The 18,689-nt window shown below is 43.2% G+C and overlaps 1 protein-coding gene across 2 annotated transcripts in view; it reads right to left on the bottom strand.

Annotated features, from left to right (window-relative positions):
- Positions 1 to 18,689, bottom strand: part of msi1b (musashi RNA binding protein 1b) — a 149,102-nt gene that overhangs the window by 13,786 nt on the left and 116,627 nt on the right. For both annotated transcript variants that reach the window (XM_060843742.1, XM_060843743.1), the window contains 2 exons: positions 1,007 to 1,089; positions 8 to 125 (listed from right to left, as the gene is read on the bottom strand). In XM_060843742.1, the coding sequence (XP_060699725.1) occupies positions 8 to 125; positions 1,007 to 1,089 (201 nt within the window). The remainder of the gene's footprint in view (positions 1 to 7; positions 126 to 1,006; positions 1,090 to 18,689) is intronic.

Raw genomic sequence — 18,689 nt, 5'->3', positions numbered from 1 at the left:
CTCTTACCGAGCATGCCAATGCCCAACATAAAGGCATCCATCCCATAGGGCATCACTCGAGAACGACCCCTGGCGGTCCCTGTTGGTGACATCACCTCCTTGGGCTGGGCCTTCTTACACTCCACCTACAGCACACCAAACAGTGTTGTTAGCACTATCTTTACAGTGACTGGACACCACTGTTCTCTCATGCATACAGCAGGAATTATACAGTCTAGGAACAAGAAGAAATAAGTTCTCAAGAGAGTAACGGCCAAACAGTAACTCTTGACATTGACACTGACCACCTGAACAGGAAAATAAAGAAATGAAGCTGGTAAACTAGAGCTAGACTCCACTCCCAGGGTTAAGACTCTGATAACTATGAGCCAGAATTCTCAGACCTGATCATTGTCCACCAAATGATGCTGGAGAAAGGACATCTTAACATGAGGAAAGGGTGATTTAATGCCTCTCCCTCAAACAAAGGTTTACTACTCAAATCAAGAGACTAACACCATGATCTCCTGTGCCATGTCCCAGAACAGTCTCCAGGTATAAATGGACAGTGAGCCAAAGGTAAGTAAAGCAAATTCTCTAAATCCCACGGGAAATTATCCAAGAGGTACTGTCACTCCCAAGGGACAATTTGTGTTTTACAATTTTTCTCAAGATTTAAATTATCAAAACTTCAGGGTGTTGACCTAGAAATGGACCCAGAAAACGTCCTATTGTGGTGAAGCCAAAGAATACTGTTGGCAGTTGGCATGCAATGACTCTCCAGTATATAAATATTTGTCAAAAATGCACTCAGGCTTGCTTCAAAACCAGACAAACTCCTCCAGCCCACTCACATCGCCACAGGCGACCTTCACCAATCTCATCACCAAATGCGGCCCGTTTGCCCAGGAGGATGGGCAGCACATCAACCCTCCCCTCCTCCGATCGTCTCTCACAGTCCCTGTGCAATCCTGCAAGTGCAGCATGGAGCAAGTGACCCCAGTACACCTCCCGCACTCCCACTCACCATTTTGTTGTTGATTTCATGGAAGTGAATCTCACACACTTTCTCCACGATATCTTCACTCTCAAATGTTACAAACCCAAAGCCTGAAACAGAATTGAAGGGTTTGGAGGTTTTAGCAATAGTGAACTCTCTCCTTCGACCAGCTGGTCAGGCACCATTGCTCAAACATTTGTCATTTGCCAGAGGAACAGAAACTGAAACGTTACTGATCACAAAAACTAACTAATTAAAATGGCATCAATATTTATATATCGTACCCTATCTGGTGCCCTATCCAGTCAATTATGTACAGCTTTCAATGTGATTGTACTGGATCTAGTTGTGGATAGTTTTAAAACTCACCAAGATTCCCTTGACAGTAGAAGGTGCGAGTGTGGAAGGTCCTATCTAGGACAAGGGCAGCAGATACCTGGGAGCACCTCCAACTTAAGTTCTAAGCCACACATATCCTGATCTGGAACTATATCACAATATCCTGGATCCCCTCCACTCCACTCCCACTTTAACAGCACTGCAGGTGTTCCTATACCTCAAGAACTTCAGCAATTCAAGACGACAGCTCATCACCAGCTTCTCAAGGGCCATTCGGATAGACCAATATATGCTGGGACAGGAAAGCACCCAGCACTTGCTGAGTCAAAAATTTGGGAGAAGATTTGTAGCTCGGGTGCTCGTTGTTGTGGTTCTGTTCGCTGAGCTGGGAATTTGTGTTGCAGACGTTTCGTCCCCTGTCTAGGTGACATCCTCAGCCTCCTGTGAAGCGCTTCTGCGATGTTTCCTCCTGCATTTATAGTGATTTGTATCTGCCACTTCCGGTTGTCAGTTCCAGCTGTCCGCTGCAGTGGCCGGTATATTGGGTCCAGGTCGTTGATTGACTCAGTGGATGAGTGCCGTGACTCTAGGAATTCCCTGGCTGTTCTGTGTTTGGCTTGTCCTATAATAGTAGCGTTGTTCCAGTCGAACTCATGTTGCTGGTCATCGGAGTGTGTGGCTACTAAGGATAGCTGGTCCGCACCCATGAACACCAACTAGCCATGAAACGATATGACCAGCTATCCTTAGTAGCCACACACTCAGATGACAAGCAACATGAATTCGACTGGGCCAACATTACTATTATAGGGCAAGCCAAACAGAGAACAGCCAGGGAATTCCTAGAGACATGGCACTCATCCACAGATTCAATCAACAAGCACATCAACCTGGACCCAATATACCAGCGACTGCAGCGGACAGCTGGAACTGACAACCGGAAGCGGCAGATACAAATCACTATAAAGGCCGGAGGAACCATCACAGAAGCGCTTCACAAGCACTGAGGATGTCACCTAGACAGGGGACGAAACGTCTGCAACACAAATTCCCAGCTCGGCGAACAGAACCACAACTTGCTGAGTTAACTGAACCAAGGAAATACAAGTCTGATCCCATAAATATACAAGACCAGGGAGTGGAGGTGTTTTCTTTCTTTAAGGATTAAACTATTCAGTCAGAAGGTAATTTCTCTGCTGGGGAGACCAGACCAAGTGATCATGACCTTAAAAATCAAGTTAATCTTCCAGGAGAGCGATGTCATAAAGCATATATTCAACAAAGGCAGTGAAAATCTGTAATTCTCTTCCCTTTAAAAACTGATGATGATTGGTCAGTTGAAAATTTTAACACTGATTGATGGGCTTTTACTTAAAAGGTGCCATTAAGCAATTATTAAGCAATAGGTACCAAGACAAATCAGCCATTATCTAATTGGAAAGGTTGTACAGGCTTGAAGGGCTGATTGGCTTTCTCCTGGCCCCAAGTTTCTATAGCAGACTGGGGTCTCCAACTGGTCCTACAGAATCCATGCAAGGAAGAGAAATTTATTAGGGCCATGGATATAGAGAGTCACTATTTAACCCCAACAGGGAACTCAGGAGAATCTCTCTTTATCCAGTGACTCATTAGTGAGGAACTTGTTGCCACATGGTGTAGTTATGGTAAATAGTATCCATACGTTTTAAAGGAAAGTTGGATACATTTGAGAGAGAAAGGGATAGAATGATTATGAAATCGTGAAGGTGTAAGTAATGTAAACATCTACACTGAGGTGATGCGACAAGGGGATTTTGCACTCTTTATTCTGTGTAATATTAAGGGAGCATTGCCAGAGATATAACCCTTCTCTACTGGCCCTTCCCTAACTCGTACAAAACCCACATTCTCAGGTGAACCAACCACCATTCCAGGCACCCCGAATAGAGGGCTGGGAAACTGCCCCCACAGACCTGGAAACCAGGGTCAGTGTATTTTGTGTGGATAGCCCCCATCGTGGAGGGGATCAGCAGTGAAGAGCGTACCTAGCTAAGGCAGCAGTAACAGTGTGATGCGCTTTGCAGAATAAAACAGACCTTCACACGTCCTATTTCCTACTTTCTTGCAAAGCATGGACTGAGCAGCAGGGGGCTCTCAGGGACCAGACCAGCTGATAGATCCCCTAATCCTCACTTCAGGAGATGATCTGAACTCCTAAAAATTAAAAAGATTTCTCACTCACCTCAGCTGATGTTACTGAAAATATAAAATATTGGAGGAGGAGGAGTGTTTGGGTCAGGTACACTGGTAAAGCTAAATTTCTCCACACTGGTTGCACCCAGCCCACAACTCTAACTCAACAGGAAACCATTCCCTCTTGGCTCACATGGAACAGAGAGTTATAAACTGGTAATTGGTTCTGCTCCAACACACCTTTCTTCAACGTGAATTGGCTACAATGTGATTGAAGAATTTAGACCATTACTTGTAGAACACAAGCTTTCCTTATGTGTATTGGCTATAACACGATTCTGGTCCTATTGTTTTAAATAGTACGGCTATTATGCGATTTTCTTATAACATGGGATTGCACGGGAATGGAACTATCGTGTTGTATGATAACAGTGTATTTATAGCCAGGATGGTCGATGCTGACCAACATCTAAGGCCTTTAGACACCCACTTTTCAGTATACACTGGATAAGGAAAGGTTTGGGTTCAATTGTAATGCCAAACACCATTGAAGGTCCCCTATTTGCTCAAACATTGAAGGGGTGGATATGGAAAACAGGCTTCCTCTCATGGGAGAACCTAGCGCTAGTTTAAATGTAAGAGATTGCCCATTTCAGACAGAGGGGGAACAAAAAAACATTCTCTCAGTATCTTTGGAATGTCCTGCCTCAAAAGGCAAAGGTAGACTGATTATCGATTACTGAAGGGATGAAAGATTATCGGCAATATGCAGGGACGTAGAGTTGAGGTAAAATCAGATCAACCATGATTTTAATCGAAGGGCTGAGTGGCCTACTCTTGTTCGTTGTTCATAAATCATTGAAGTGGATAGCTGTAAACCTAGCAAGATACAAACAAACAAACAAACGCTTCAGCAGGTTCAGGTGTTGAGGCAGGTGGAGGTGACAGGATCACACTAAGATCTGATGAATACCAAACTCTAATACTCTCAAGCTTTTAATTATATTCTGTGTGCTTTCTGAGCACAGTTTGATTGACTCAAAAGGGAGAGAGAATCAGCAGTAATGGAACGTGCGCGTGCACACACGTACACCTATATCACATACCCAGGCAAACTTTAAACCCTGTGGAACCCTGGCACGGTGGTCATCTTACTGGGCTACTTACAATCTTGGACCAATGTTCTAGAAACAGGAATTCAAATGGTACCTGGCAGAATTCCAATACAATTAATTAACAAACCTGGAATGAATGCTAGTCTTGTTAATTATGATTATTAAATGACTGGATTTTGAAAACCGGTGAATGTTCTGACATCTTTCCCTGATCTGACCTACATCCAACTGTACACACAAAGCAGTGTGGTCCACCCTGAACTGGCCTGGCCATTACGTCAAATCATTAGGGAAAGTAGCAGTGGGCGTATCTACACGACATGGACTGGAGTGGTTCGGGAAGGTCATCACTGTCTTTTCAAGCACAACTAGGGATGGGTAATAAATACTGCCTCGGTTGGCAACTCTTATAACCCATGAATGATTATAAAAATAACTCCCGACATACTGAGATAGCAAACCCTCAGCACCGAATTCCCCAACAGTATGTGAGGGATAGCAAGATATTCCTAACAGCTGCTCCAGGCGGACCGGATCCAGTTTGATGCTGTGTGTAAAGTGATGATAGTGAAGTGTGGAGACACAGTCGATAGCGTTGAGCCGTAATTGGAATCGGGCTCTCACACCTGCTCAATCTCTGCCATCAATAATTCATCGACAACTCTGTTCACATGAATAATGCAAAGTGCTGCAGGTTGGACCCCATTGTCCGAACCATTCCCCAAGTGTTGAACTACGACCATCAGTGTCCTATTTGCCACTTCTTTCCTGCATCAAACGTGCACCGTCTCACAGGATTCACAAGGCTCGAAGTCTATTGACTCCCAAGGTTACACGGTCGGATCGATCTGCTGAGGCTATGCTCCTATCATTTCATTTACTTTTCCACGTAATTCCTGTAACATGACAATTTGGTCTGTTCACCATGACTGCAGCACACAATCTGCAGAGTTTTCACTAACTACACTGGCAGGGTGGCACGGTGGCACAGTGGTTAGCACTGCTGCCTCACAGCACCTGAGACCCAGGTTCATTTCCCACCTCAGGCGACTGACTGTGGAGTTTGCACGTTCTCCCCTTGTCTGCGTGGGTTTCCTCCCGGTGCTCCGGTTTCCTCCCACAGTCCAAAGATGTGCAGGTCAGGTGAATTGGCCATGCTAAATTGCCCGTAGTGTTAGGTAAGGGGTAAATGTAGGGGTACGGTGGGTTGCGCTTCGGCGGGTCGGTGTGGACTTGTTGGGCCGAAGGGCCTGTTTCCACACTGTAAGTAATCTAATCTAATCTAAAACCAGGTGGAATTCACCATCACCTTCTCCAGATCAACTGGGGATGAGCAACACAGTGCCAGCCATGCCAGTGACACCCACTTTCTATCAACAAATTAAAATAACTCTGCTTTGGTATAGGAATTTTAATGTTCAATTCCTGATATGGGATCTCAGGAAGAGAAAAAAATAAGCTTGGAAGTGGATAGTCACTGCACATTCACCACAATGATGCTGAGTTAAATTGAGAGATCAGGTCACACAGACTAGATTTGCATTCCTACAAGTTCAGAAGATTGATCTAATTGAAGTGTTTAAAGAGATTTTTAAAAAAAAATTTCATTCACTCTCAGGGTGTGGTAAGGCTAAGCAGTTATTGCTTATTCCCAATTGCCCTCAAAAGGATGGCACAGAGCCGTCTCCTTTACCCACTGTGGCCCTTTGTTGCTCTGAGGTGCAATAAACAGGCTGGCTTGCAAGGTCATTTCAAGTGGAGGTTACAAGGCAACCACATTGCTGTGGGTTTGGCCAGACAAGGTAAAGATGCAAGCAATGTTGATGGGCTTTCTACAGTAATTCAGTAGTTACATGGCCCCCAGGAAGCAAATTTTAACTCTCTAGCTGGCAGGGTGGGATCGAAGCTCATATCTCAATCATCAGACCAGGTCCCTCGGGTTTACCAGTCCAGTAGCAGAATCATTACGCTATCACGTTATGTATCAGCTGTTGATAGAATTTAACAATTTCCTCGAATAAGGAAAGCCAGAACAAAGAGACATTAGAAATTTGCCTTTTGGGCGATATCACAAAGCATTTCATAAAGACATAGAAATCTGAATACTTCTCTTTCCCCAAAGGGCTGCAGATGCTGATGGACAAATGGATATTTTTTCGATGGAGATCAATGGAACTTATATTACACAAGGAGGATCAAAGAATATGGAGCAACTCCAACAGCAGCAAAATGAAATAACAGCAGGGTCTTGGGGCTGAACGGTCTACTCCTGTTTCTGGCGGTGTCATTGAGAATAATGGTACCATGTAACTCTTCTCAATGGCTGGTCAGTTGGCCCATCCACACAATGCACATGTCAGCAGCAGAGATCAGTATCTCTAAGACTCACCTCTACCAACACTAATCTGATAATTGCTTGTTTAAATGGGTCACTTCAAAATCTCATTATCCACTAATAAACTCTGTAAACCTTTAAACCATCCTAAAACTGTCCCTCTACAATCAGAGGTGAACAATTTTGAACCACACGAGCACAAACTGCAGGTCCATAGTCTCTTGAAGATCAGTCTACAAACACCAAAATAAATGTGCCAGTTCTACTGGAAACCCTGGAGCTTGTTTTTGTTCTTGGCTCTCAGGAGAATGTTTTATTTTTAAATTCTGTCAGAGATTGAGTGTGGCAGTGGCAAGGACAGTTTTATTGCTTTTCCTTTTTACCCTTTGTTTAGGTGGGTCTTCATTAACCACTGACCAGTGATCTTGATACCTAGCCTTCTAGGCTGCTCTAACACAGTTACTGCCTGTATAACAATCTGGTGCATCATTGGTTTTAAAGCCAAGCTGACCATTTTAAGGCAACTTTTGCTAATACTAATTCTTCAGCATTCCCAAAAAAGCCGTAAGAACTGTGAATTCTAGAAATTAGAAACAAAAGCAGAAATTGCTGGAAAAACACAGCAAGTCTGTGAATTTCTAACTCTGCTTTGACTCCACAGATGTTGCCAGAGTTGTTCAGTTTTTCCAGTAAGTTCTGCTTTTGTTTCTCCCCACCCACCCCCCCTCCGTTTGTTTTAAACAAAGAACTGAATTTAAATTCTCTGCACACATGTACTGTCCACGGGGGTGTGAATTGACCAGAATGACCCATTGGTCCAGCTACTACAACCATTCCTCCTCCCTCTCCTCAACCCCCCCCCATCTGTAACATGGCAAAGTGTGTGCACAGACATCAGGTGAACAGAAAACAGTGTGTACGAAGTATTTAAGATAGCTGGCAAAACAGAAGAAAATGGGAAGATGAGAATTTATTTTATGCACCAAGGAGCATTGGTATACAATTCATTGTCTTAAAAGGGTGATGGAAGCAGATTCAATGGTAACTTCCAAATGGGAATTCGAGTCTAGATGTGGAAAATGAAAACCAGGAGGGATTTGTTAAAAGCAAACTTAATTTTTCGATGAGGTAATAGAGAGGGCTGAAGCAGCTAATGTGGTTGATGTACATAGATTTGCAAAAAGGTATAGAATAAAGTACCATCTTATAGATGGTGTTAGGCAGAGCTGAAGGCCCTGGAATAAAAACCACAGCTCCAGCATGGTTGTAAAACTGTGCATCTCTTGCCACTGAGATCACGTGCAACAAGAGCCAGAAGCTGGTGCTGACTGAACCACATGAACACGGTCAGTGCCACTGATACTTGCCATATACTCTTCACTCACTGCTCCCCTCAGCATTCTGTTTGCTGCTGCACCATGCCCCTTTCTCCTTGCATTTGACACTTCGCTCACTGCCCACATTGCTACTCCCCCAGTCACTCTGCTCCTGAGTACTCATCATTTCTCCTGCACTTGACCACCTTGCCCCATCGCTCCTGGGGATAGTAAACAGTAAAGCAGCACAAAGACAAACAGCAGAAAGGCATCGAAGGGTCAGGATTTGGACGGACAGGTGTTTGTAGCGGGGCAGTGAGCAAATTGTGTTCCCAGGATTTGAATTCAATTAAAACTTTTGCAAAAGACTTATTTTGTTGCTCCTATTCTTTGACACAAGGACTTTCCTGCTGCATTGTTGGCAGTGACATTATAAGAACTGCAAGTACATGGGCGGTGAACGCAGCTCCCATAGTTTCAGTAGCAACAATTACAGTCTGGTGAGGTTACACAGGGATCAGGGTGAAGATCCCTGCTCTGCCTAATGATCCAGAGACCTTGGTATAGAGGACACAATTTCAAAATCTGCAGGTTACACAAAACCTGGAAATATTGTAAACTTTAATGAAATTAGTGAAGATATTTGAAAGGGACAGGAAAGATTCACAAGGTTCCAGGATGAGGAAATTCATTCGTGAACAAAGAGTGGAGAAGTTGGATCTGTTCTCCTTGAAGAAATTATGCAAAGAAAGTTTGATAGAGACTTTCAAAATAACAAGGTGTCTGATCAGATTGATGGAAAATGTTCACAATGGTGGAAGCACTGTGATCAAGGAAGCATTAAGTCAAGGTGACTATTGTTCAGAAAGAGCCAGAGCCCATTATTAAGGAAGGAAGAGCAAGACATTTAGAAAAACTTGGTGCAATTTGAGTCTACATGGTTTTGTGAAAGGGAAATCATTTGACAAATTTACTAGAGCACTTTCAGGATATAACAAGGAGAGCTGATAAAGGGGATCTGATAGATGCAGTGCATTTGTAATTTCAGAAGGCATTCGATAAGGTGCCACATAAATGGTTAACGTATACATTAGGAGCTCACAGTATTGGGGGCAATGTATTAGTGGGAATTAAGGAATGGTTAACACACAAAATGGACAATCGAAATTGATGGGTCTTTTTCAACTTGGAACATGCAACTCGTAGAGTGCCATTGGATCAGTCCTAGGTACTCAAGTGATTACTGTCTTTATTAATTCCTTGGAGGAGGTTCAGAGTATAAAGTAGTCATGTTTGCTGATGATACAAAAATAGGTGGGAGGAGATGCTGTGACGAACATAAATGGAATCTGTAGGGAATGACTGGGCAAAAACCTAGCAAGTGGAGTTTAATGTAGGAAAGTGTGTGAAGTCATACACTTTACTAGGAAGAATTAAAGGTAGACTTATTTAAGAGAGAGAAAGACAGAAAGGGTAACACAAAGAGATCTGGGTGTTGTTGTGTAGAAAAACACAAGTTAGCATGCAGTGGTAGCAAGTAATTAAAAAAAACAAATGAAATTTTGGCCTTTACTGCTATGGGGGTGGGGTTTGGACTTTAGAAACAGGGAGGTCTTATTACAACTCTCCCATGCGTTGGTGGGGCCAGACATATATTACTGTGCACAGCTTTAGACCCTGTATTTTTTGGGGGAAAGAAGCAGCTCAGTGGTTAGCACTGCTGTTTCACAGCACCAAGACCCGGGTTCAATTCCAATCTCAGGCAACTGTACGAAGTTTGCATATTCTCCCAGTATCTACGTGGGTTTCCTCCAGGTGCTCCAGTTTTCTCACACAGTCCAAAGATGTGCGGGTTAGGTGGATTGGCCATGGGAAATTATCTATTGTGTCCAGGGATGTTAAGGTTAGATGGATTAGCCATGGGAAATGCAGAGTTACAGGGATAAGGTAGGGAATGGGTTTGGGTCGGGTGCTCTTCAGAGCATCAGTGTGGACTCAATGGACTGAATGGCTTGCTTCCACACTGCAGGGATTCTATGACATATATTGGCATTGGAAGTTGTTCAAAAGAGATTAACTAAATTGTTGTCTAGAATGAAGGGGTTGACTTATCAAGAATAGTTGAATAGTTTAGGCCTTCATTCATTCCAGTTTAGAAGATTGAGGACTGATGTTACTGAAGAAGGGCTTATGCCCGAAATGTCGATTCTCCTGCTCCTTGGATACTGCCTGACCTGCTGCGCTTTTCCAGCAACACATTTTTCAGCTCTGATCTCCAGCATCTGCAGTCCTCACTTTCTCCTGACTGAATATTACTGACCCATACAAGATTCTGAGGGGCTTGACAGAGTAGATGTTGAGATGTTTTCACTAGTGGGGGAATCTCAGACCGGGGGACACAGTTGCAGAATAAGAGGACACTCACGTAAAATGGACGTGTGAAGGAGTTTTAATGCCAAGGGGGTAGATGTGTCTGCAATTCTCTAGCCTGAAGAATTGTGAAAGCTAGATCACTTAAGTATTTAAAAAGGAGATGGATAGATTTTTGAAAAGAAAAAGGGAATCGAGGGCCAGGGTAGATCAGCCATGATTCTGGATTAGTGGTGCTGGAAGGGCACAGCAGCTCAGGCAGCATCTGAGGAGCAGTAAAATCGACATTTCGGGCAAAAGCCCTTCATCAGGAATAAAGGCCTGAACTGCTGTGCTCTTCCAGCACCACTAATCCAGAATCTGGTTTCCAGCATCTGCAGTCATTGTTTTTACCTATATCAGCCATGATCTTGTTGAATGGCAGACTAAATTTGAGGAGTCAAATGGCTTAACTTCTGCTTCAGTTTCTAATCTAACACCGTGAAGCAACATTTGATTTTATGGAGCAAATGATTAGGAATCTGGAATACACTCTCAGGTAAAGAAAAGCTCAGACCTGAACAATTATTTGAAATAAAATTGCAGTGCTGCTGGGAGGGTTTGGGATGGTTGATCTTACAGAGAGCTGTTACAGCTACAATGGGCCAAATCGCCACCTTCTGTGCAAACACTCTGAATCTATGGGAACTAACTGAATAGCTCTCTCAAAGAGCTGGCACCGGTACATTTGTCCAAATGTGAAGAAAGGGCCCTTGATCAAGGAACAAGAGGACACCTGTAAATTGCTATCAGCTTCAAATGAGAAGCAATAGTAACATCTCAAACTGTGGAAATGGGAACATGCAGCTTTGAACACTCTGAAATTACAGACTTGGAGTTCTCACAAGCAATTCTTTGTCGTGAAATAATTAAAAGAAGTGGGAAACTAAAGAGAACACTGCCCTTCATAAGAACAGATAGCAAATTTAAATAGATGACCTGCCTCAATAGCCTGCCAGCCAGTACAAACCTGGAACAGTGTGTGGTGCAAGACAAAGCTTACAGTTCAGTCACACCCCACATCCTGCTGAGCTGCAGACAGACAAAACTAAGTGACTTGCTGATCTTTTCCTTTGGTGTTAAAATCTTAATCATTACATTACTGAGAATGTGCCAACAGAAAGTACCATCCAAACAGGAAAACATGCAGCAAACACTAAGCTCTGCCAGATACAGGAAAAGGACTTGCGTACAGATATCAATAGATAATCTTTTCACTTATTCTTTCATGGGATGTGAACATCACTGACAAGGACAATATTTGTTACCCATCCCTAAATTTCCATTGAGCGTTACTACGGGTCTGAAGTCACGTGTAGGCCAGATGGTTTTTTGTTTATAACAATCAATGATAGTTTCATGATCACAATTATTGAGATTAGCTTTAAATATCTTTTTAATTCATTTGCATTTGAATTCCACCAGCTGCCATTTGAACCCATGCCCTTCAAAGCATAAGCCTGGGTACCTGGATTAAAGGCCCACTGATGTTACCTCTACACCTCAAGGAAAAATAACTGGGAAAGAGTAAGATGCAATGTGAAGGGGGCATTTGGCGGGATAGAGACAGATAGTTGCTGCAGATAAAGATAAGAAGCAGAAGAGGGGAACAATGTTGGAAAGAGGATAGGGATGGGAGGGAGGAATGGAAAAGGGGAAAGGCAGGGCAAGAAGGGCAAAGGGGGAAAATTGGGAAGGCCTGCCACTGAGCCAGGACACTTACATTCTGGCTTCTATTTATTCAAACATTGGAACAATGGTGCTATTTGCCCTCTAATGTATTTTTTCAATAGGCATTCCCAAGGTATGATCCTTAAGCCAGGCGTGTGGACCTTTCCCACAGCAACAGTTATGAGGCAGAGAGCAGGAGCCAACACTGTCTGAATGTCCTCACCTGCCCAGGGGTACTAGGGAAAGCCAGCTATTGCCAACTCCTCACACTAGTTCTGGTGAACTTATCTCACTCAGCAGTTATCAAAATGGGGCCCTTCTTGACCGGAGATCAATCACCCACTAAAACGATAATAGCTTAAACCATTTGGAATAGTCTCAAAAAACGTGTCAGAAAACAGGTGGATTCAAGCTCCATTCCTGATTTATCTCCATAATCTAGGCAGACCCATCAGTTCAATTGGTTGTTGAAAAGCTGATTTATTATTGTCACATGTACCAAGATACAGTCATAGAGATATACTGCACAGAAACAGACCCTTCTGTCCAACTCGTCCATGCTGACCAGATATCCCAACCCAACCTAGTCCCAACTGCCAGCACCAAGCCCATATCACTCCAAATTTGCATCAGGAATCCCAAATAACCACTCAAAGACAACTACATGCCCACGAAGTCAACCTTTATTTTTAAAGCAACTTGTTCAGAAACATTGCGAAGAAAGAACCTAGCAATTCCTGTCAAAACCTACCACCAAATCACCCACATTACCAAGTAAACAACAAGCACTGTTCACCAGGGGGAAGTATTGTTTTGCGTGCTATCCAGACAAATCATACCTCACATAAGTACATCAGGGTAATAGAACAGACTGCAAAATATAGTGTTGCAGCTACAGAGAAAGATGAACTCTAATACATGAGAGTTCATAAGTCTGATAACAGCAGGGAAGAAGCTGTTCTTAAATCTGTTGATAAATGTCTTTAAACTTTGCATCTTCTGCCTAATTGAAGTGGGTGGGAGACAGTAAAACCAGGGTGGGTGGGAGGGGTCTTTGATGATGTTGGCTGCTTTCTCGAGGCAGCAGGAAGGCTGGACAGAGTCAATGGAAGGAAGGACTGGGATGCATTCACAACTCTTAATTTCTTGTGGTCTTGGGCAGAGCAGTTGCCACACAAAACTGTGGTGCATCTGCATAAGATGCTTTCTGTGGTGCATCTATAAAAAGTCATGGAGATGTACAGCACAGAAACAGACCCTTTGGTCCAACTTGTCCATGCTAGCAAGATATCCCACCCCAATCTTGTCCCACCTGCCAGCACCCGGTGCATCATTGGGGACATGCCAAATTTCCATAGCCTTCTGAGAAAGTAGAAGCTTTGGTGTGCTTTCTTGACTGCAGGGTCAAAGTGAATAGACCAGGACAGATGGTTGGTGACATTTACTCCTAGAAATTCGAAGGTCTCTACCACCTCCACGTCAGCACCACTGATACAGACAGGTGTATGTCCTCCACTCCAGGTTGGCTCTCGCTTCATAGGAAATGGCCTGTCAAGTTCCAGTATCCGTAGTTGTAATTCATCAACTATCCACAAGCCACAAAACACTTGTGGTCGGATTTTGTTCTACTAAGGCTGATAGCTTGAAACTTGCTGGACCTACCTCAGTAAAAACAAAATGCACCAAATAGTGAGAATTTGTTTTGCACTGGAATTGGAGAGGTAGGTATGGTATTGATTTGGACCCACCAATTCAGAGTCTCAGTATAAGCAGTCACTGGGGCATTTGAATTCGAGGCAGGCTGTCTGGAAGGCCTGCCTCAGTTCCCTGGGAGATTTAGAAGTTGCTAGGCCATTAAGCCCTCATGTTCCTTCATTCACTCACATGGTCTGTCATATCCAATTACCCAGCATCCAACACGAGTAAACCTCAGCATCCAAGGTGCAATGGAAAGTAAACAGTCTTATAGAAGCTCTCATGCCCTGCACATTTGATTGTGAAAAGATCTTTCACTCATAAACCCAATCAAAGATTTTAAATCTCAGTGGCTAATCTTGGATATGAATAAACTTCTATTCAGACGCTGCAAATACAGCTAATCCTTTAATAGTCTCTTTAAACTGTCAATCAAAATGAATTCCTGCTGACATAATTGAAATTCAGCCAAACCCTCAAAGACATAATAACAGCCCTTAGACAAATGTCAACAAATAAGTCTATTTAAATTGCATGACCAAATTTACTTTATTAACCTGCTCCAGATGGCCTAATGATTAAAACAGTTCAGCAGAAGATTTTAATTATAAACATTCAGTGACAAGTCAGCCTTTTTAAAAAAATGTTTAAGGAACAAAAGGATTTTAAAAAATCTTCCAATGTGGCAGCAATACACACTTCAAAAAAAATTGCACCTACTCAATCCACAGGTTAAGGCTCTTGGAACCGCCAAAAGGGGGTCGGTTTGAATTCAGGACTAAATTCAAATTATCTCGAGTGTATGGAATTCTCTTCCACACCCTCCCCTATTCTCCGCCGGTAAATATTGGATCTGGCAGAAATGGAAGTCAGCTCTTCCATACCTAAGTCTCACCCACCATTTTACACATCCTCAGACATTTCCCTGCACCACAAAAACTGGTCGTTGGTGAAAGGCACTATTTAAATGAAGGCTTGTTCCTGTTTACTTACCAGTGGGAAGGTGGATTATGGAGAGAACTTTCACAATCCATAACTTTGAGTCAAAGTTCTATGAGAATCAGTTTTCTTTCTGCTGGAAAGCAATTTATAACTGGAACATTTTCTTTTGTTGTATGTAAATGCTTGCCTTTTAGCAACCTCTGTGTGTGTCTGTCTCAGAGTCTGTCTCTTTCTGCTTGTGTGTCTGAGAGTCTGTCCTGCCACATTAACCTGATAATTGCAAAGTCCAGCTTGCACAAGGAAGCCTGGCCTGCTTACCTGCTGTTAATATATTGTGATGACGGACAGCTCCAGTCACGTTGCCATGGCTACACGCCTCATTCCCAAATTACTGCGACAGATGTGGCAATGCTGGATGGAGTTTAATCTGTGTATTCAGGGGCTAGGGTTGAGTCATTAAGGGAGGTCAGGGGTCAAAGAGGCCAGACTTCAAACAGAGGGTGCACACAGCCTGATCAATTAATGACAATTTTTTTTGGTTGTCGTTACTTAAGCCTTTCATCATTAAAAAGAAAAATAATCTTTTAATGTGAAAACTGGATACACTTATTTCAAAGTTTGATCTAAGAATGCCGGTATGATTGCATTTAATTCTGTTCCCTAATGAGTGTGGTTGCTAGGCTACTGCACACTTTGCAGGCTGGAGTCACCTACAGACCAGACCAGAGCTTCTCTAAAGGACAGCAGTAAACCAGTCAGGAGCTCTAGCACAATATACAAAGCTACTTTGGACCATTTTAGCATCCTTACGGCTGAAATACTAAACTCCAGAATTTGGACCATTTTGACATTGGATCTTTATATTAATTGTCACCCTACCTTGCTCAAACCCACATTATTACCCCATCTCTCTCCAACATGCCACGATGATAAGCAGGCACCAGCCAGCAGTGGCTAACGAGCCATTCCCTGGCATGCTGAAGAGAGCTTTAATAAGCTGAGTAGACCGAGGGTCCCCCTTATCAAGGATTGTTACTGCTCCACTTATAAAGACCCCGCCACACACACCAACTCTTCCCCACCCTGATGCCTTGCTGCAAGCTAAATATCAGAACCTTCTCTCCCCAGTGACTAAAGACCCTTTCTGCCCAACATGCACAGTAAACATTTGCATCCAATTTCCCCATCTCCTGAGCTAGCTATCCACCTCTCACTTAGCAGTCTGTGACAACACATAACAGCTGTCATTCAATGTAGATTTGATTCAAATACACTTCATATCGAATTACATGGTTTTTAAGAGAACAGAAATATGCCTTTCAGTGTTTATGCTCAACCACAGCCTCTTCCAACCCTTTTTGAGCAAGGAAATAATTACAATCTTTTTAAACCCGCCCCCTACAAAAATCAATTGCCCTCCCCCAACCCCGAAGGCATCTGGGCATACATTCACAGGGGCCAAGGAAGGATCATTTTCAAATTTCTAAACTAGACTATACCAAAAGGTGTACAGCACATCAGTTTAAACCGAGCACTCAACATACTGAGAAAACAGTGGAGAAGCTCCAAGCTGCGTTGCTCGCCATGCCGAGTAAAGCATTCCCTGGACAATGGGCTGGTGTCAGCAAGTTTGACCTGGGTTTACCCAGCCTGGATTTACTCTGAAGCCACTGGCTGTCACAAGCAATTCATCAGTCTCCGCACAGCAAGGAAGCTTTATGTTTTTAGAGCCAACTGACTGTCTCTCTAATTAGGCAAACCAGTACCTCTGCTCTGCAGCCTCAGGAGCTTATATAGATCCAGTCAGCGTAGGTCACCCACCATACACCCCTCAAGGCTCTCTGCAAGCAGAATGTTACTCATAGCAGAGGTGGCAAGGAAAGCATTTTTAATTCATTTTGGTTTTAAAGTTGTAATAAACTGATAGATGTGGCTTGTTGCCCCTCAAAGTTTACCGGTATGATGGGTGTTCAAATTTAGATGTTTAAAACAATGACAGGAATTTGTGGGAATCCAAAACCTGAGGGGTAATCTTTTATAGCTGGGGCTGGGCCATTCAGTAGGACCGAATGAAGCCCTTTCCAGGTGATCGGAGTCCACTAGAGCCTTGAAGATCAAGATTGATAAATTTTTTGTCAGCTATGCAGAGCAACATTTCAATGTGGTGAATATTGTCAGTTTTGACTAAATCCTGATACACAAGATTGTCCCAGTTCAAAGTGATTTGTGACCCTTTCCTCACTTCAGTAGAACCAAGTAGCCAATGAATCAGGCTATTTATGCAAATACCTGCCAATGGTATGCATTCTACTGTTAATTCATACTTAAATACATATCAAAGACCTACTGAGCACAACACTTCATCTAAGAAGTAATCGAGAGCCCCAGAATGAATGCTCAGAATACTATTAATATTTTCCTTTCAGCGTATTGGTAAGACAGACAGTAATGACTACCTATCGAGACTGTACTATGTTCTCCCCACCTCCTCCCCAATCATGCCTTTATGGTGGGCTTTTTACCGCCATAACCCCAACCCTCCCCCACACTCCAATCTGTACAATGCTCACAATGTACCACATCACCCACCCCCAGCAAGTCCGTACGTCATTCTCCCTGTCCTCCACATTATTTCATGGGCTTTTGGTCATTCTCCTTTAAGGCATATGCTGTGATCTTTCTCCCACCCCAGTCTATATGGCTGCAAATCTGCTCCATTTGACATTCTCCACACCTCCCTTCTTTCTTTCAGTCTGTGCAACATTCTCTCTCCCCATCACTCCAAGTACATACAGTGCTCTCCCCATCTCTTTCCCCTTCAATCTGTACAGCATTCTCTGTCTTCCCTCAGTCATTTAGCACTCTTTCCCTCTTCCCCTTCAGTCTTATACATTTCTCTCCCTCTTCTCTCAGTCTGTACAGCATGATTTACCTAATAGTCAACCTTTTCATGATCATTCTGCCAGAATCTTTGATCTGAGGGACTGTCCTTGATAACATTACACTAGTATCATATACACCTCAGAGACAAACAAATAAAACAGTAAGACATTCAGAAAGTCATATCGAGAACCAAGTATGTAACAGTAGCAGACTGGAGAGAGAATAGGAATAGTGAGAGTTTGGGAGAAATCAGATGAAAGGTGAATGACAGGGGAAAGACTAGAGAAGATCAAAAACTAAACAACCAGAAAACCAGAGATTGTTCCTGTGTGAAAGTGAGCAAGTGAGTGAGTGAAAGGAACAAGGAGAATGGTTCAGGGCAGGGAAGTGCTGAGAGATTGGGTTGGGTAAAGGTTTACAAGATACAAATAAACCCACAGAACCTCAGAGGCACAGAGCTGTAACACAGGACAACTCAAGTCATTCAGTGTCAGTAGCAGCAAAGGATTACATTAATGCTGGGATCAGGGCTGCTGAAACCTGGGATGAATACTGAAAACAATCAGCAAACAGGTTAGGGGCTCACATGACAGCATTCATTTGGGGCTTTTTTTTTATCTCAGGCTTCTCTCAGAACACAACGCCTTCAGCCTGACAATCTGCTCTTTGTTTGGGCCTTGTAATCCATCCAGCTGTTTAGAAAGCTAGCTTTTCTCCCCCTTTCATTCCCTGACATCATGTCCCATCCAATTATTCCCAGCTCCCTTTCAAAAATTACATTAAGTTCTGCCAGGAAGCATTTTAATAACCTCCTTCTCCTACCTGTAACAGAA

Source organism: Hemiscyllium ocellatum, chromosome 24, assembly GCF_020745735.1.
Source record: "Hemiscyllium ocellatum isolate sHemOce1 chromosome 24, sHemOce1.pat.X.cur, whole genome shotgun sequence".
NCBI lineage: Eukaryota > Metazoa > Chordata > Chondrichthyes > Orectolobiformes > Hemiscylliidae > Hemiscyllium > Hemiscyllium ocellatum.
The sequence above is the reverse complement of the archived record's forward strand: the minus strand, read 5'-3'. Positions and strand labels throughout refer to the sequence as shown.